The sequence below is a fragment of the Anguilla anguilla genome, chromosome 7 (genome assembly GCF_013347855.1).
Source record: "Anguilla anguilla isolate fAngAng1 chromosome 7, fAngAng1.pri, whole genome shotgun sequence".
In the NCBI taxonomy this organism is placed as follows: Eukaryota; Metazoa; Chordata; class Actinopteri; order Anguilliformes; family Anguillidae; genus Anguilla; species Anguilla anguilla.
This window is the reverse complement of record NC_049207.1, coordinates 5,539,257-5,556,333: the sequence shown is the minus strand read 5'-3', so window position 1 is coordinate 5,556,333 and position 17,077 is coordinate 5,539,257. Positions and strand designations below refer to the sequence as shown.

General features: G+C 48.8%; 2 protein-coding genes across 4 annotated transcripts in view; one reads left to right on the top strand and one right to left on the bottom strand.

The window, feature by feature from the left end:
- The window catches only part of sbf1 (SET binding factor 1), a 61,792-nt gene extending 59,499 nt beyond the window's left edge, over positions 1 to 2,293 (top strand). For all 3 annotated transcript variants that reach the window (XM_035424443.1, XM_035424444.1, XM_035424442.1), the window contains 4 exons: positions 283 to 497; positions 638 to 725; positions 1,347 to 1,478; positions 1,958 to 2,293. In XM_035424443.1, coding sequence (XP_035280334.1) covers positions 283 to 497; positions 638 to 725; positions 1,347 to 1,478; positions 1,958 to 2,056 — 534 coding nt within the window. In that variant the 3' untranslated portion in view covers positions 2,057 to 2,293. The remainder of the gene's footprint in view (positions 1 to 282; positions 498 to 637; positions 726 to 1,346; positions 1,479 to 1,957) is intronic.
- A 6,452-nt stretch (positions 2,294 to 8,745) lies between these two features.
- LOC118231035 (MOB kinase activator 2-like) lies at positions 8,746 to 16,637 on the bottom strand. The gene is made up of 5 exons (XM_035424460.1): positions 16,474 to 16,637; positions 10,830 to 10,981; positions 9,857 to 9,953; positions 9,162 to 9,286; positions 8,746 to 9,034 (listed from the first exon to the last, which is right to left on the bottom strand). Exons 1-5 carry the CDS (start codon positions 16,560 to 16,562, stop codon positions 8,790 to 8,792), a joined length of 708 nt encoding a protein of 235 aa, XP_035280351.1. The 5' UTR covers positions 16,563 to 16,637; the 3' UTR covers positions 8,746 to 8,789.
- Positions 16,638 to 17,077: the final 440 nt, after the last annotated feature.

Here is a 17,077-nt window from a genome sequence, read left to right as displayed (position 1 = left end):
GTGAATGAGTGGGCAGGTGAATGAGTGAGCAGGTGAGTGAGTGAGCAGGTGAGTGAGTGAATGAGTGGGCAGGTGAATGAGTGAGCAGGTGAGTGAGTGAATGAGTGAGCAGGTGAGTGAGTGAATGAGTGGGCAGGTGAGTGAGTGAATGAGTGAGCAGGTGAGTGAGTGAATGAGTGGGCAGGTGAATGAGTGAGCAGGTGAGTGAGTGAGCAGGTGAGCGAGTGATGTTCGTGTGGAGTCTGCGCGGTGTGATAATCTCCCTGAACTCCGTCTCCCCAGCCCTCGTTCTCCAGCTCCTTGCTCATGTCCTCCAACCTGAGCCACCAGCGACGCTCGCAGGGCATGTACCTGCAGGATGGCGCCATGGGCTCCTCCATCAACCTGCCGCTGGACGCCGAGGGCAAGGCCACCTCCGCGCCCGCGGGCAGCATGGCAGGGCGGCCCAGCACCAGCACCCTCTACAGCCAGTTCCAGAGCACTGAGAGCGAGAACAGGTCAGCACCCGTTCTCCGGGTGTCCCCGGGGACCCAGGCCACGCCTCCCCTCCCCTTCCTGCTCGGGATAGGGCACAGCCTCTCACTCATCTACATTTTATCTCTCTGTTACCCCCACCCCCCCCCCCCCCCACTCCCAGGTCCTTCGAGGGGATCCTCTACAAGAAGGGGGCCCTGCTGAAACCGTGGAAACCGCGCTGGTTTGTGCTGGACAAGACCAAGCACCAGGTAAACACCGCGCCGTTTGGGGGACAGCCAGGAGGATGAAAGACGTGTGGGAGGCCGCAGGCCGTTCGCCTCCTGCTACATGCTGTACACAAGGAGCACAAACGCCAACACACATTCCTGGACGTACGCTAGCTCTTTGCTTACGTACCGTACGCACACATACTGGCTTATTTTAGCCCTGTCTGAGGTTATTCACTGCCAATCCACAAGGGGGCAGCCTAAACTAATCTGATTCTTCAAAGCAGTTAACACAGGAAATGATTACTTCTTCGTTGGTATTTTCTTTCGTTGAACAGTGTTTACATTTAGCGCCTCTAGCAGAAACGCGTGGAATTGCACCACATGTTTGCGGCACATTACAAAATTTGGACTACACATTTTGCTACGCCAGAATACAAGGAACTGTGTACACAATATACACAAATACTGTGTCGCTCGTTGTGTTGTTGTGCATGTTCCTTGCGTAGAGTGTGTGACAGCCTTTAAACAACCGGCTCCTCACCCTGGGTCAGGGTCTGTTTCTAGGCAACACAAGTCCATTAAAAGACATACTCTGTACCGTTAAAAATATATCGAAATGTTTGAAGAACGTTTCTCCTATTCCCTCCGTCCCTCCTGCAGCTGAGATACTACGAGAGCCGACAGGACAAGGACTGCAAGGGCATGATCGAGCTGTCGGAGGTGGAGTCCGTCTCCCCAGGGACCCCTGCCATGGGGGCGCCCAAAAACGTGGAGGAGAAAGCCTTCTTTGATGTGAGTGCTCCACCTCCACGCAGCTACGGCCCCTCATTCACTGCCATGTTACAATACTGGTGTTATTTTTCTGTGTTGTCTTTTCTGCATTTCAGACTGCATATCAATTACAAAAATTGACCCCTCTTATCTTGTTTGGGGTCAGTTTGACCCCATTCACTGTTTGACATCTCTTAAAAACCAGTTAACCTTTTTTTTTCATCTTGATACTATATGACCTTTTCTAATTTGGTGGGATTATATAGTAAACATGCAATGAAGATAATGCTACGTCTTTAGCATTATTTGTACCAGCTTTGTGTACAAAGGTGTTATGTGGGGTCATTTTGACCCCAGGATCTGATTCATTGTGGATGATTCCGGTGGCACTTTCCCTTACAGCTTTCAAAATTTCATTTATTTCAGGCTCTAAAATAAGAACTTTTTTTTTAAATTTTGTACTGTCTGACTGTTTGTTTTGTTTTTCGCTCCCCCGACAGCTGAAGACGACCAAAAGGGTGTACAACTTCTGCGCCCAGGACAGCGCGAACGCCCAGCTGTGGATGGACTGCATACAGAGCTGCCTGTCCGACGCCTAGGAGCCGCCAGCGCAGGAAGTACGGTCCTCTCACCGTAGGAGCACAGACAGACCACTCCGCTGGCCAATCACAGGGCCCCACCAGCTGCCCGAGGGGCGGGGCGTGGCGGGGCAGGGTGGGGAGGGGCCTGGTTGGGTCGCCTAGATCAGTATTGGTGGCAGAACTGATGATGTCATCACGTCACCATATTTCAGTGTTTTTTTTCCCCTCTGTTTGTTTTTTATTTTTATTTTTTTTTTTAAAAACCCATCGTAAAAGCCGCGTGCCGTGTCGTCTTGCTGTTGGAAAGCCGCCGTTCGTTAGCCGTCACTGTGCAGCACCTTTGAGTCCAGCCGCTGTTTACAGCCGGTCTTTGTGTTATAGAAGCACGGTAAGCGGACGGGTGTGTGCGCGCCCAACCGACGCTTTTCCCTTCCAGGTGGGGCTAGCCTAGCGCACGGTGACCACCACCATTCCGACGGGACGCTCTCTCTCTCTCTCTCTCTCACATTCCCGAAGGACTACAACCACTTCCGAAGGACTACGATTCCCAAGATCCCCCCCCCCCCCCCCCCCCCCGCCGGCTCGCTGAACTCTTCCTGTTTTCGGAGAGGATATCCACGGCAGCTGGACGAGGAGCCGGCGCAGAGCACAGGCTGTCCGCTTGGCCGGGGGACCCTACCGTACGTCCGTCGCACTTTAGCCTTGGAGAGAGCCCTGCCCCTCACCTCAGTCTGCTGTTTCCTGGAGACAAGCAATCGGGGGAGGGGCAGACCGAATCCTTTCATCACTCCTACATGTATGCAGCCTTCAGCTGAGTACCCCAATATTACACTCCCCCCCCTCAGGGCATTTCCTCAGTAGTCCTGGAGTGGGCATGCAACTAGAACTGGAAGTTCCCCCCTAAGCTATTCATGAAGGATATAAAGCGAGCCTTGCTTTTGGTCATCTTAATTATATGACAAAACAATCGTTTCCCTTTCTCGTTTTGAAAATCCCTTTTATCGCATAACCTGTCACTCATGCCAGTTTGGAGAGAGCGATGAAGACGACTTTCGGACATCGATTGGATTGTTTACAAAAGAGCTGTCGTCAGTTCCCATGTTATTCTGCCTGTTTTTTTTTTTTCTTTTATATATAAAAAAAAATGGAAACCACTATTAATATTCAAAGGGAGCATGAGGGATATTTTGGTGGGATCAATTTGTACACGTGAACAAAAGGTTATGCAGCAATCGTAAAGGAAAGTATGGATGTTTGTGACTGGGAGCACAGCGTAGTTACACTTTCACATGCTAAGCTCTCCAGAGCCACTCTTCAGGTGAACATCTGTCTTGGTAATGGGCGACCGACGTATTTCGACATGTGACGAGCGCCAGGCATTGTGGGAGTCTTGCTGAGACTGCTCTGGTCCATAACCCAGCCACCATGCCCCCCCTCCCCTTCTCACCCCCCCCCCCCCCCACCCCCACCCCCCGGCCCTCCTGCTGTGCTTTTATTCACAGCCAGTGTTTTAGTTTAGATGCTGTTACATTACCCGTGTAATGCTTGTGTATAGATGAATCAGTGTCGTTTTCCTTCCTTTTGAAAGGGGGGGAGGGAAGGGGCTGTTCGCGTGGATGTAGGAATCAGGCGCTCCCTGTCACTTGTTCAGGTGTCACGCTTTTACAGACAATGTTTTAGCCCTGCTCTTTGTTTTTTTTTTTTGTTTTTTTCAAACCGTACTTTCCAGTGCTGTCTCCCCGTCGATGTGAATCTGAAATGCCGTTTACGGAGAACTTATAGAAAAGAGCCGTGTTTTAAATTTGATATACTATTCTGAGGCCAAAATCCGAATCTGCAGCCAACGTGAAAAGAAAACAAGCCCATCCACTGGCGTCTGTAGTTTAGCTAAAACATACTGCACCTATCAGCGAACTGATAGTGAGCTGAAGGGGGATGAAAACTACTTTAATCCCCGTTCCGCCAGCAGGGGGCAGTCTTTCCTCTGGACCGACTGGAAACCAGTGGCTCCGGTGCAGTAGGCCCATCGCGTCTAATGAACGAGACTGAGATCCTGAACCGCTCTGGTCCGTTAAGACGCCTCTTTTGTCCTGAAGGGCCGTGGGTTCCCAGTGGTTCTGACCCAAAGTCTCTGTTTGGCTCTTGCCCGTTCATCCCCTGCTCCACTGACCAATTTCGTTGACCACTAAATTCACAAATTCATTTCTGAATGAAACAGGGCTGCTGAATGGCTAGCGTGCATCACTCTGGTGGGCGCCGCACATCGATGGCGATGGAGGCGAGTCCTCTCTCCCCTTCTCTTCACCGTGAAGCCCGTTAGGATCCTTAAAAGATGCTGTATAAATGCCACAGTCATAGCCTCTAGTCGTTCTCTCTACTGTACACTTCATTTTACGGTTCATACACACGGTTTTCCTTCCTGTCATTGACAGAGCTGGTGACGCAGACTCTTTCATCTGCAACGTGGGGAATTTATTTTCTCCCTGCGGTGTCCCAGCGACAAAATCCTACCCTGTGTGTCTTTCACATCGCATACTGTAGTAGGCATGGCAAGCGTCGTTGATTGGTGTAGAGCTGCATCGATGCGTGTGCCCCATCTGTTGCCCCAACCGTTTCCCTGACGACGGAGGAGGCTTTTTACAGCTGGAAACACGCATACGACGCGCTTCTGTCTCTCGCGTTAAAAATCCAGTCAGTTAGCGATGGCGCTAGAGCCAGGGCTCTGTTTAGCATTTCCTCAGGATGAAGTCACCGGAAAAACGTGGCGTTGGTTTTCTAACCCAGATCGATGTACAGTCCCCCAGCGTGTTCGCGTGCACCCCGAACACATCGTCACCGCCAACCCAGGCGTCTCCGTGACGACCTCCAGTCACCGAGCGCAGACGTTCATCCCGACCGCCACCGCTTGTATATACAATTCAGATTTTTATGTAACGTATGGTATTAATTTATTTAACTTCGTTTCAAGTGTAAGAAGGTTGGAGAGAGGTAGAAGGTCATCGCCCTCTTAACTTCACTTTGTTTTTTGAAGTAGAAATCCAACATGTGCCATTGTTTACTTCTGTAATTAACACTGCTACTTTTTGTTTGTTTAAAAAAAAATTTATTGTCAGATTTTACTCAAAAGTAAACCCTGCTTAAAGAATGATAATTAACACAGTAGTCCATTTATACACGTTCAGGTTAAAGTGAGGCAGTAGTGTTGGGTGGGGTTTGGGGTGGGGGGGGGGTGTTAGCATTCTGTGACGTAGCGATAACTGGGTGCTGCTGAGGAACCGGGTGATCCCGTGACTGGGGCGGGTCCAAGGGTTCGATCTCATTTATAAATGTCTCAAAATGTCCTGCAGTTTTATCTGCTACCGTTAATATTAGAGAATCCAATTATTCCCATTCTTATAACATTCAACAGCAAAGTCAGAGTATCATTTCCAGCTTTTTAGGTTTTTTTTGTTTAGTTCATATTTCTTGTGTTCTTTCTTTTTTTTTTTTTTGTACATTTTTTTTTTCTTGTTTTTTTTTTTTTTTTCCAGAAATCTCCTGAACCGGGTTATGTTGTCAATCATGTAATATATATTTTTTTTAGGATTAAACAACAAACATCCTGGGTTTAAATATCTCCAGTGTTGCCGTGATTTTGTGTGAACCTGTGTGCGGACAGTGTTAGGTGCATGATGCGCGTGTGCTAGTGTGTGTACGCTTGTGGCCGTGTGAGTGTGTGTGCATTTGTGGGCCTGTGAGTGTGTGTAAGTTTCTGGGCCTGTGAGTGTGTGTACGTTTGTGGGCCTGTGAGTGAGTGTACGTTTGTGGGCCTGTGAGTGTGTGTACATTTGTGGGCGTGTGAGTGAGTGTACGTTTGTGGGCCTGTGAGTGTGTGTACGTTTGTGGGCCTGTGAGTGTGTGTACGTTTCTGGGCGTGTGAGTGTGTGTACATTTGTGGGCGTGTGAGTGTGTGTACATTTGTGGGTGTGTGAGCGTGTGTAAGTTTCTGGGCGTGTGCATGTGTGTGTACTTTTGTGGGCGTGTGTGTGTGTACATTTGTGGGCGAGCGTCTGCCTGTCTGTGTGTTTCTGAGGTTCTGCTTGTCTGCCATCCACACGCGTGCTCGTCTGCATGCGGTTGGCTCATGTTTTTAAACCTGGGTTTGTGATGCATGGTATGCATTCAGAAAAAAAAACGAACACATTGCTGTGGCATTAAAACATGCCTCTAACCTTTAAACTGAGACCGTAAGAGTTCACACGGGGGGGAGACGCGACCGCTGGATGGGATCCTTTGCACGCTTTCCAGTGGCATGAAGGAGCATTAATGTGGAGTTTCACTTTCAATTGCATTCATTCCATTAGTGGCTTGTAAAATTTTAATGAAATGTCCAAAAATATATAATATATAAGAACCATAATTAGATTTTTTCACCTTGAAAGGTGAGATTTGACCTTGTTTTTTGGGGAGCAGAACACATACTCAACGAGTTATTTACTTTGCACATGAATCCTTATCTCACTAGGATAGGTTGGGGACAAGCACAGCACAAGAGATCAGCCCGTCCGGATAGTTTAAAAGGTCAGAGGACCACAAAGCAACAGGGAATGTCGAAGGGTTACCTTTTACTTCAGGAAATAACTAATATGTGAATATTTCACAGAAATAGAAAATAATCTCTCTTTTATTTAATAGTTCCCCCCCCCCCAAGTTCAACATGGTAAAATTGCATTTGGGATCAGTGGTTATGGGTACATTCGGTTGGTGGCTGATGCACTCAAAGATCAGAATCCAGTTCTGAGGTCACATGCTTCGCTCATACTTCTTCTTCATGTCCCTCACTGACATCTCCTGTGTCATTCAGACCCAGATATTAAAATAAAAAAATGCCTCACACATGGAAACATTCATCTGCATGGCCTCTGGGGTCAGAAATTCCACTGCGATTGGATTTTGATTATGAATGCGTGAAAATATGACGTGCTTAAGTCATGCTAAAGAGGTTGGATCGCTAGGTATTACTGCAATGTAAAAACTGACAGAAAACAAGATGTATGCTCTGTCTGTCAGACCATTTTAAATGGCATGCGGTTACAGCTCAAAGCAATGTGGTTTCCAAGGAAGTGGACGGCCACGGGGTCATCTGCTGCGAGATCAACTGTGAAATGACTTCGCACACTTCAGAAGTAATTAAAGGTAACGGCAAATTAAAAGTTAACCTTGCTGTGGCTGACCACATTTCATTCAGCTCCTGATATAGATATAGATATGATGATACAGATATTATGAAATGGTACAGTATAGAAACCAAACTTTTTTTTTTTTTTTGTTGCTGCCTGTGTACTATTGTTGTACAATTTTAAAAGATACTGTGATACTGTACATACTGTATTAAGTGTTCATTTATGACATGGTTTTTTCAACATTCAAATGCTCAGACTTCAAACGCCTGGTGAAGAAGCACTATACATGGTAATAACTTAATTCACATACGACGGTACGGGTGTGGTGCTAGGGGTCGGGTTTCTGGTTTGGGCCACACGCAGGAGCAGGCCGTGGGGTGGTTCTGGGTCTGGAGTATGTGACTTGTCAGGACCTGAGAGAACGGAGATGGGCGTTTTTTTTTTTTTGTTGTTTTTCACCTGGAACCAGAAAAAAAGGAAGAGGAGCGAATTGCGTTGCGGCAGGAGAATCCAGTTGGGTCAGCTGTGGCATTCGGTGTCGACACACGCTGTAATCTTCCGATCTGCTGCCTGTCACCTCCTTACCTCCCTCCTCGCTGGCGGGAGACTGTAGCGGATGCGCCAGAGAGATGGGACTCCCACAGTGCTTAGCAGGAAACACTGTGGTCTGCGCAAACTAATGTAACCTTCTTATTGCAAAACTTGGAGTGACTCAAGCTGCTGTGAGCAGGGGGGTTCCATCTCCTTCCCCGCCTTGGTACAGTCCAAGGTACAATCCAAATTCCTTTCACTTTGTGGCCAGTCACGGAACTGCAGTTCTGAATCACCCTTCCCCGCTGACGCAGTCCGCCAACGCGTTTGTTGTCCTTCGGTTGGCTGACCACCCCCGTCGCTAAGATACCTCGGGTCTACGTGTCAGGGACGTGTCATCAGTGTGGCATGACTCTGTGAAGGTATGTATGAATGCATGAGTGAACGTGAATGGCTACGCACAGCCAGTATCGCCGGGTGTGTTGGGAGTTTAAAATGCGGTAAGTGACACGTAACCACCACGGCTTTCTTTGAGGTCCTGTAGGTGTGTGCGATCTCTCAGGTCTTTCTGGGGTAGGCTTTCAGACCAGAATGAACCGTGGCCTGCATGCAGTTCAGTCAGACCAGAATGAACCGTGGCCTGCTTGTGGTTCAGTCAGACCAGAATGAACCGTGGCCTGCATGCAGTTCAGTCAGACCAGAATGAACCGTGGCCTGCTTGCAGTTCAGTCTTCTGGTTCCTCTCGTTTTGGCTACGCAGAGTGAAGGCGCGTGATCAAGTTCTGGAATGGCCATCTCTCTCCTTCCTCAAATCACGTTCTCCTGACGGGAGGGAGAAGACGGGCGTGGGGGAGAGGCCGAACCAATCGACCGACGAGTTCAGATCCAGCTCTCTGGGTAGGTAGAGAGAGAGAGAGGAAGAGAGAGAGGGAGAGGGATTCTGGGCCAGGCTCAACAGTCCTGCCCCTTTTTCAGTCTGCGGTAGGGGTGGCGCTCGGACCCCCCTACCCCCCGTACTCGCCCCCCCCCCCCCCCCCGCTCTCCGTGGGAGGTGTGGTTCAGAACCGGTGATGCGAGCAGAGGGCGGAGATGAGGTCCTCCAGCGGGGCGGTCTCGGCCGGCTCCAGCAGCCGGAACTCGCGGCCGAACGTGACGAAGTGCGCGAAGAGCGTGTTGAGGTGCGGGTGCATGTCCATCCGCACCACGTCCCGGAAGTGCGCCCAGTACAGGTGCGCCAGCGTGCGGAACAGGTACTGGAAGATCCTCTGCACCAGGAACACGTGGCCTTTGGGGAAAGCGGTACCTGAGAACCACACGAGAGGACAGTCATAAGCATACACAATATAAATAATGTATAAATAACTCATCATACATAATACTCATAGATGAGAGGCGGTGTGGATGTCCGCTTAACTACAACTGTCACCCACCTGCACCTGTGGGGAACACGTCCTCATCCGTCAGCAGCTCGTGGATGTAGGACATGGTGTAGTCGGTGTAGAGCGGGGCAGAACACCTCACTTTCTTCCCCTGTTCGTCGCTCCAGTAGTACGTCCTGCGTGCGAAACGTAAAATGCATCATCTCAACATGACAAAGATCGTTCTAAATGAAACGACCGTTTCTTTGGACGTGCCAAGCGCTTATAGATCACCCTCAGAATTATTAAGTGGACTTCTTACTTGAAGTCTGCTTAGTAAGTTTGACTTCCACGTGGTTTAATTTTCAAATGCGTATCGTCTTTTTACAAACGCTTTAAATTAATTTCAAGCTTGGAACTATGAACTGATGCACATAGATCCTCACAATTGTTACTGCACAGATATCAGGACGTTTTGTTTTTTGTTGCAATTGACAGTGCATTGGACAGCTTGCCAGGCTAATAGAGACCCTCAGGTGTTCAGGTCCAGGGCTGAAGCAGTGCTGGATGCCCTCTGGGCATGCAGATATGTAGATCATTTAGAGCAGATCATTCCCATCCTGGACTCACGGAGAGGTTTTCAGGCCAGAGCAGGTCACATAGACAACTTAATGGTGTCCTCGACAAGGGGCCGATTCAGTTGGGCTCCTATCAGAGCTGCGTGTGAGGGACCAGGGCCAATGTTCCTGCAGGAAAACGATACTCACACATCACCGGGGCCCCTGGTGGTGGGGCAGGTCTTGGTGGTGCAAAATTCCGACACGGCGCCAGAGAAGAGGTTAATGTTCTTGAAGAAGGCGATGGCTGAAAGGACAGAGGAAAAACAAATGAGATTTTTCAAAATGGAAATATGCATTACAGCAGTGGTTCCCAATGCTGCTCATGGAGATCTGTCGTCCGGTAGGTTTCCACCCCGACCCTAACAGAGCACACCTCATTCAACAGTCCTCCTTGGGCTGCTAATTCAGAGAGAGACTCAAGTCTGTCAAACTGGGGTTGGGGTGAAAACCTTCGGGATGGTAAATCTCCAGGAACAGGGGGTTGAGAACCACTACTTTACAGCGTTCCAGTATCCCAATGTCCACTCTCGCCAGTGTACAATGTAACGCTGTGCTTGTCCAAAAAGACCTTGTGCTTCAGCAATAAGCAACACCGTTCAATGAGATACACAGTATCTCATTTTATCGATTTAGAACGCAGAATGTTCTCTCTCTCTTCTGAATCGAAAACCCTAGGAGGGTAGCTACATATGTCAATAAACTACCACTAGTTATATGGATTAGCTGAGCAGCTCTAAGGGTATACTTATCTCTGCAGATTATGTGTGTCCTCATTTAAAGTGTGTTCATGAATATCACAGATCCTTTCTTTCCCCCGTTCTACCCAAACCCTTCTCCCTTTGTTATAAGCCCCCAATTTTGTACATTAATAAGGTAAAATGTTGTGTTACCCTGAGTATAAATGAATCTACACAACCTTTTTAAGGAGAAATCTATAAGTAAAGCCAAACATTGATACATCAGTTGGATATATTTAGCAGGTCGATTTGGGTAGCGGGGAGTTAGACATTTCTACTAGCTCTCTGGCACTGACCACTGACACCCCCCCCAGTACAGAGCTCTGCTTCCTTGTTTACTGCTGGAGACATGGACACATAGCCTAATAGCACTGCACACTCACTGTTGGTGGCCATCCACTCCGCCTCATCGAGTCCAACTGGAAGCGCGGAGAGGGTCTCTATGTCCATGTCGGCGATGCCCTCCGAAACGTATCCCTGCAGCAGGTACGGTTTCTCCACCAGGTAAGGGACAGTCTGGGTATTGTTGTTTTTTCTAGGGGGAGAAGGAAGGAAGTCAGATCACCATGTGTTGGGGTCAGGCATCTTGGATGTGTGGATACTGTACTTCAATATGCAATGTGGAACTTCAACTATTATGACCTCACAACAGTCAGGTGGCCCATTGGAGCAGGGTTTCATTTGAAATCCTCCTTTTCCTATTCCAGCTAACTTCAGGTACCTACAGCCTGAGGCTTCGTTGCTCTACGCCAGTAAAATTTGAAGGCTTCACATGATGTACGATGAGCAGTATGAGGTAACGGATTTATTAAATCAGGTAAAAACTAAGGTGTGTGTTCCGTCCATATCCGACCAGCCCCACTATAACAGAAGCTGTCAGGCACCAGAAAGCTGTTCATAAAAATAGTACTATATAAATAGTGCTGTAGTACTTGTGAATTATGTGAAGTATTGGCTTGTACAGAGGTATTGTGGAACTAGAACACAATGCAACACAATAGGCTACACTGCTGAGATATACAGGTCAGGGAGCAACAATATAAGGACACCACGTCAGAAAGAAAAAAACAAAAAGCCAGAAAAAGCATCACCATCACCATGAGCACTCGATGGTTATGATGATTCAGCACCTTGCGAATAAGTCGCGGTGCATTTACTGACCGAACGCCAAGGACCCAGTCAGCGCCAAAGTGAAAGGTTGAAGCAAAAAAACGTAGTAAAAAAAGGGAAAAATCTCGCTTGCAAAACCCACGGCCTCCCTCTGTTCCATGTAGTCATTGTAGTTATGTTTGAAGGCCGTGCGAAAAGTGCCCTTGTGCGGCGTTACTGAACGAGAGCAGAATGTATTCTGCCCTGTTCTGTTCGCAGTGAGATGAGGAACACGTTGTGCTCCTGTCTGCTTGTTGTGCATTGGTTCATGTCCCCCTTTTTACAAAAAAAGTTTACTTCTGTAAATGAATTATCGTCGGCTGCCTGTTTATCTCTGTGATAGCGAAGGGAGTTAATGTTTTTGATAACAATTTTGATAATCCATGAAAACTAATAGAATCACCTTTTGGTGGTTTGTTCCATTATGTAGAAATAAAAAATAACAGCACTTTTTATACGTAGCTCACCCCCCCCCCCCCCCCCCCCCAACCCCCAACCAACCCATTTCTGGACGCCAAAACGTTTGGGACAAAAGGCTTCACAGGTGTTTATGATTAGTCTGGCATCTTCAATTGTTTTTCTGTTTTTTTGTTTTTTTTACTGCAAGCATAAAAGTGTTTTCCAGTTTCTAGTCCTGATTCTAAGCTTTTTACTGCATTTGGGGTCTGTTTTTAGCATTTGTCAGCATAAGGACCAGAGTTGTGCCAATGAAAGTCAAGGAAGCCATTATGAGGCTGAGAAATATGAGCTGAGCAATCATATAGGGCCATGGAAGTCCTCTACTGTTTATGACCAAATAATTCTCACCACAATGAAGAAGAGCACCCAATTGCTTGTCCCATTCTGTCAGCAGTTACACCATCACTTGATGTAATTGAGTCAGTACATGTAGCAGCCATACATGCCCAAATGGCAACACCCCCGCCACCTTGTTTGCTTTGGATCTTTGGCAGTTCCTTTTGGCCTCAGCTCTTGTTATCACTCTGATACAAGGGAATCTTGGTCTCATCCAGAATCAAGACTAGATACTGAACGATACTAGGTCTCATCTAGAATCAAGACTAGATACTGAAAGATCTCACTCTTTCACTAAAGCAATTAAACACATCTGACTAATCAGAAACTCCTCTGAAGCCATTTCAAACAATATGGCACCCCGAAAATTTAATATATTTTGGCAAAACCAAAATATATTAAAATAACCCTCAACAAAAGCTGAGAATCTGCACCTGAACCACATTGTTTAATTGCTTTGTCCCAGACGTTATGGAACTCACTGTATATGATTCTTTTCTGTATACTAAATATTTATAAGTTAATACATGCAGGACCAAATTAAGCTTCCTTCCTATCCTGAGGCTCAGATACTTTGAATTCAACAGGCACGCTAGGCTAGTCATCCAGCGCATAATAGCGCATTCCGCGAGGCCAGAAATCACGTAAATGGAGGTAATTTGCGTCGTCTGCGAAGCGGTATTTCAAAGCACCCGGTTCTCCATAAATGCGTTCGGATCACGACTCCAAAATGTCAGCGCACTCGAGGCAGCGTAAAAAGCGCCCAGCTGGCTGTGCAGATAAGGCTCGCGCGCACATCGAGCCATAACGCTCCATCTCCGCAAACGGCTTTCTACACCGTTTAATGCTCGTACGCGAGCGCCCCACCCACACATTCACTCTGATTTATCCACCTTTTGTCGTTATTTATGATAATGCTTCCGTTATCTTTATAGGAGAGATGATAGTTAGCTAAATTAACCTTTTTGTTGCATAGAGGGCAGTTTTTCTCAAAGGAAGCTTGGTCAGCAGGTAGCACTGTGATAAGCAATCTTACTAAAGCACTAAAGAGGTTTCAGTGTTCAGAGCAGCCTACACATGAATTTTGAAGTTCTTGTTTATAGTTGTCAGGTATATATATATATATATATATATATATATATATATACACACATACACGTGTGTTGGCCTGAACTCGTAATCTGACATTTGAAGAGAGTGTGTGGAAGTTATATTTTACTTTGCTGTTTTATTTCAACTGGCACCCGTCGTCACAATGAAAATATTAGTATTTATTTTGCAGTTTATCCCACAAAAAAAAAAAAATCTAGAATCTACTCAGCCAAAGGAAGACCAGGTTTGATTGTGATTGTATTTGTGGTGCACGGATGCTATTTCAGGATCGTTGTGGAAAAGATTCCGTGCACGCCGTCCGCCCTCTCCCTCCATCGGCAGTTTAAAGATGGGGGTAGCGGTGGGTTTTCGGCAGGTTCTGTCATGGAAGTCTGAGGTGTTTACATTCTGAAGCTGCCTGCCAGATGGAATGCAGCTCAGCTGTATCAAAGCTGTGGTCCAAGCGCAGTGTGTGAGTACTGAGTGTGTTTTGTATTTCTACTATTTTAAAATGTTACCCTTTTCTCCAGATTGGCCTAGTACATTTATACTCATGCAGCAAGTCTCAGTGCTCAGTTTCCCCCTGTGGGTATCAGGTCAAGAATTCACAGGCTTCGTATTCATAACTGTACTGCTATAAAATAATACGACTAAAAAAAATATCTCAGTGCTTCTTCCCCGTTTGTTTCTCCTGCATGCCAGGTGGTTTCTGAAGCGGGTAAACAAGGACGCACTGCCCTCTGAAACATGAACAAACAGACCGTTTTTCCCCGAATGACCAGCTTTTGACAAAACACAGTCACCCTGGCCAACTGAACCACACCCCCCCCCCCACACTCCCCCCCCCCCCCCCCCACTTGGTGATGCTACTGGCAATTATGTCTCGCCCTGCAGAAGCTGCTGGCACAGTCCGGATTCGATAACAGACCGCAGGGATCATCTATGCACCATGAGGATGAGCCATAGCCACCCAGCAGCCCTGTGTGTATTCCATTGTGCTGTAATAAATGATTGTTTTTCCCTACATGGGGATGACCGGGCTTGGGCAGAATTCCTGCGGGATAGTAGTACTGAGTGGAGAAACAAGCTCACACTGTTTACACAGCAGTGGATGCCATTCCTAGAAATGCAAATTTCTGGAGCCACACTGCAGAACGCTTTGCAGCACTTTATCTGTGCGTGTGTGTTCCTTTCCATCCTCGAAAGCACTGCGATACTGGGATGCTTTTTCCACACGCAGGGATATCTCGAGCGGATTTGCATCCCATGCAAACTGAGGAAGGCACTCTCCTCCACGTTCACCAGGGGATAAGCGATGCCGTGTCTTAACTGGTGGGGAGCGGTTGGGTGAAAACACCTGCCACAGTGATGGATTGGCAAACCCGCTCATGGCGTGCAAGGTTACGGTGGCTGCTGATGACAACAGCACTTTCACGCCTCGTCTGTCCTGTCTGTTTGTCTGTCTGTCTGTCTGTCTGTCATTCCCATGGAGATGAAGGATACCCCTGTCGTTCCGTGCCCCCCAGCCCCCGGCCCCCCAGTCTCTCCCCCCCCCCCCCCCCCCCCCCCGGCCTCTCACGTCAAGCTGTGGCCTCTTTCCTGGAGCTCTCCCGAACGTGGAAAAAAATAAACACCAGCACATGCAAACTACCCGACGTGTGAAGTTGCGCAACATTTCCACAGGTGCCTGTCCTGCACAGAGACACACTCGCACACACACACTGTAAGCTGGGAGGGTTTTTGAATTACGACTTGGGAGACAGACCAAAAAAAAACCCAAAAAAACATGGAGGCTGATCCCAATTTCATTTATTCTTCAGAAAACACACACACACACACACACACACACACTAGGACCTCTCCACCCTCCCTTATGTAAGGCTATAATCATGTGTGATTTACAGTTCCTTTGAACCCAAGAGCATTCTAAGAACTGGGGGAAGGCGAAGCTAAATTGGTTCACAGACAAAGATTCCCTGAATCAGGTTATTAAAAAGCCAGTCCTGACAGAAAGCCACAGTCATAGTCCCAGCAGTGGCATATCTGAGCAGCCCTGAGATGGGTTGTTGGATGCTGTGCGTTTCTGTACTGGCCGTTCTAGCGTTCCTCGACCCCTCAGTCCAGCGTCCCTCCCCAGTCCACCCCCCAGGTCCCCTGTATGGCCACCCCAGCGTGTGCACCCCCCCCACCTCCAGCCTCAGCCAGCACTCCCATGCATCGCAGCCGAAAAACAATTCGCCAGGGCTGATGCGATCGGACAAATATGCGCCCTTCGCTGGAACCCGGGAGGCTGGGGGGGTGGGGGGGGGCGAGCCGGCCTTATCTAAACCGCAGGGAGCTCGTTAATCAGTCATCCGCGCGAGCGAGCGAGCGGGCGCTCCGCGTTTCTACCCTTCCGCCTCGCAGAGATACGGCGGAAAGCGGCGGAAAAAAAACAGGAGCGGGGGAAGTTTGGCGCAAACCTGGATCGATGTCACTTTTGGACGTCCGAAGGACTGCCTGCCGTTTTGCGTTTAGTGTTTTGTTTTCCCGCCCCTCCCCGTTTGGTTTCAGACCCCTAGCCGAGCGCAGAAAGCGCGACGCTGCGAGGTTCCGAGGTCCCCCGCCCCCCCCCCCCGGTCAGGCGCTCAGCGAAGGCCCCCGGGGTACGCGCGCGCTCTCCCTGGAAACGCCGGGGCGTCGCGGAGCTTGTTTTCTCCGTTGTTGTGCAACACAGAATGTTTGAGGGAAGCAGTAGCTGCCAAGCGAAATCCAGCTCGCCAAAAAAAAACCACGAAGTAGCGCAGAGAGAGCAGAGCTTCTGCACGCTGCCTCACAGGGAGACAGAGTTTCTAACCGATAACGTACTGAAGTATTAAATGTCCTGCCGTTAAGCGGAACGTTTGTACCCTGTAAGTTCTGAGAAACAGACCCCAGGACAAGCCTTTGCTTGCATCGCTGGGAGCGGAGAGAGAGAGCGCTTTCGCTGGGGAGGCGGCGGCCGCTACTCACAGTTTGTGCGCGTCGACGTCGGAGAACTCCACTCTCTTTTTGGAGGGGACTGCCTTCCTGGTGCGACCATAGCTGTGGCAGCCACCCATGACCAGGGGAGAAGTGGAACACCGGGAGCAGGGAGGCTTCTCTCCCCATCAGAGGGAGAGGGAGAGGGGGGTGGGGTGGGGTGGGGGGGAGGGGGCACGGTTTGCAGGCTCGCGCAGGGCTCCCCCGTGTCCCCGGTCGGGCCGAACCGAAACGAAACCGTCAGCCGAGTTCAGAGTCCTCCAGGATGGGCCGAGGCGGTGAGAAGCGGGTGCTGAGCAGTCCTCTTCCTGAGCTCCGTGTGCCTGTGTGAGAGTGCGCGTGTGTGTGTGTGTGTGTGAGTGAGTGAGAGAGAGAGAGAGAGAGCACATGTGTTGCTACTCTCCCCTTCTATTTGTGTCTCCCTGTCGGTGTGGTGGAGGGGGGGGGGAGGGGGGTGGTGGAAGTAGAGCCTAGCCAAAAAAAAATCCGCTCCTGCACTTCACCATTGGATCTGCGCTCCAGAGCTGAAGAGCGGAAAGGCAGGTCCGACCGGTAGGTTGGGCTTGGGAAAATATTTGTCTTTGCTTGGGAGGGC

What these genes read in the sequence shown, in the direction of transcription:
- LOC118231035 (XM_035424460.1), bottom strand. Translation starts at nt 16,562, where the DNA reads ATGGGTGGCTGCCACAGCTATGGTCGCACCAGGAAGGCAGTCCCCTCC. An exon ending in GGAGTGGATGGCCACCAACA is followed by an intron (nt 9,954 to 10,829) that starts GTGAGTGTGCAG and finishes CTGTCCTTTCAG; the next exon opens with CCATCGCCTTCTTCAAGAAC. An exon ending in ACCAGGGGCCCCGGTGATGT is followed by an intron (nt 9,287 to 9,856) that starts GTGAGTATCGTT and finishes TTTCGCACGCAG; the next exon opens with GACGTACTACTGGAGCGACG.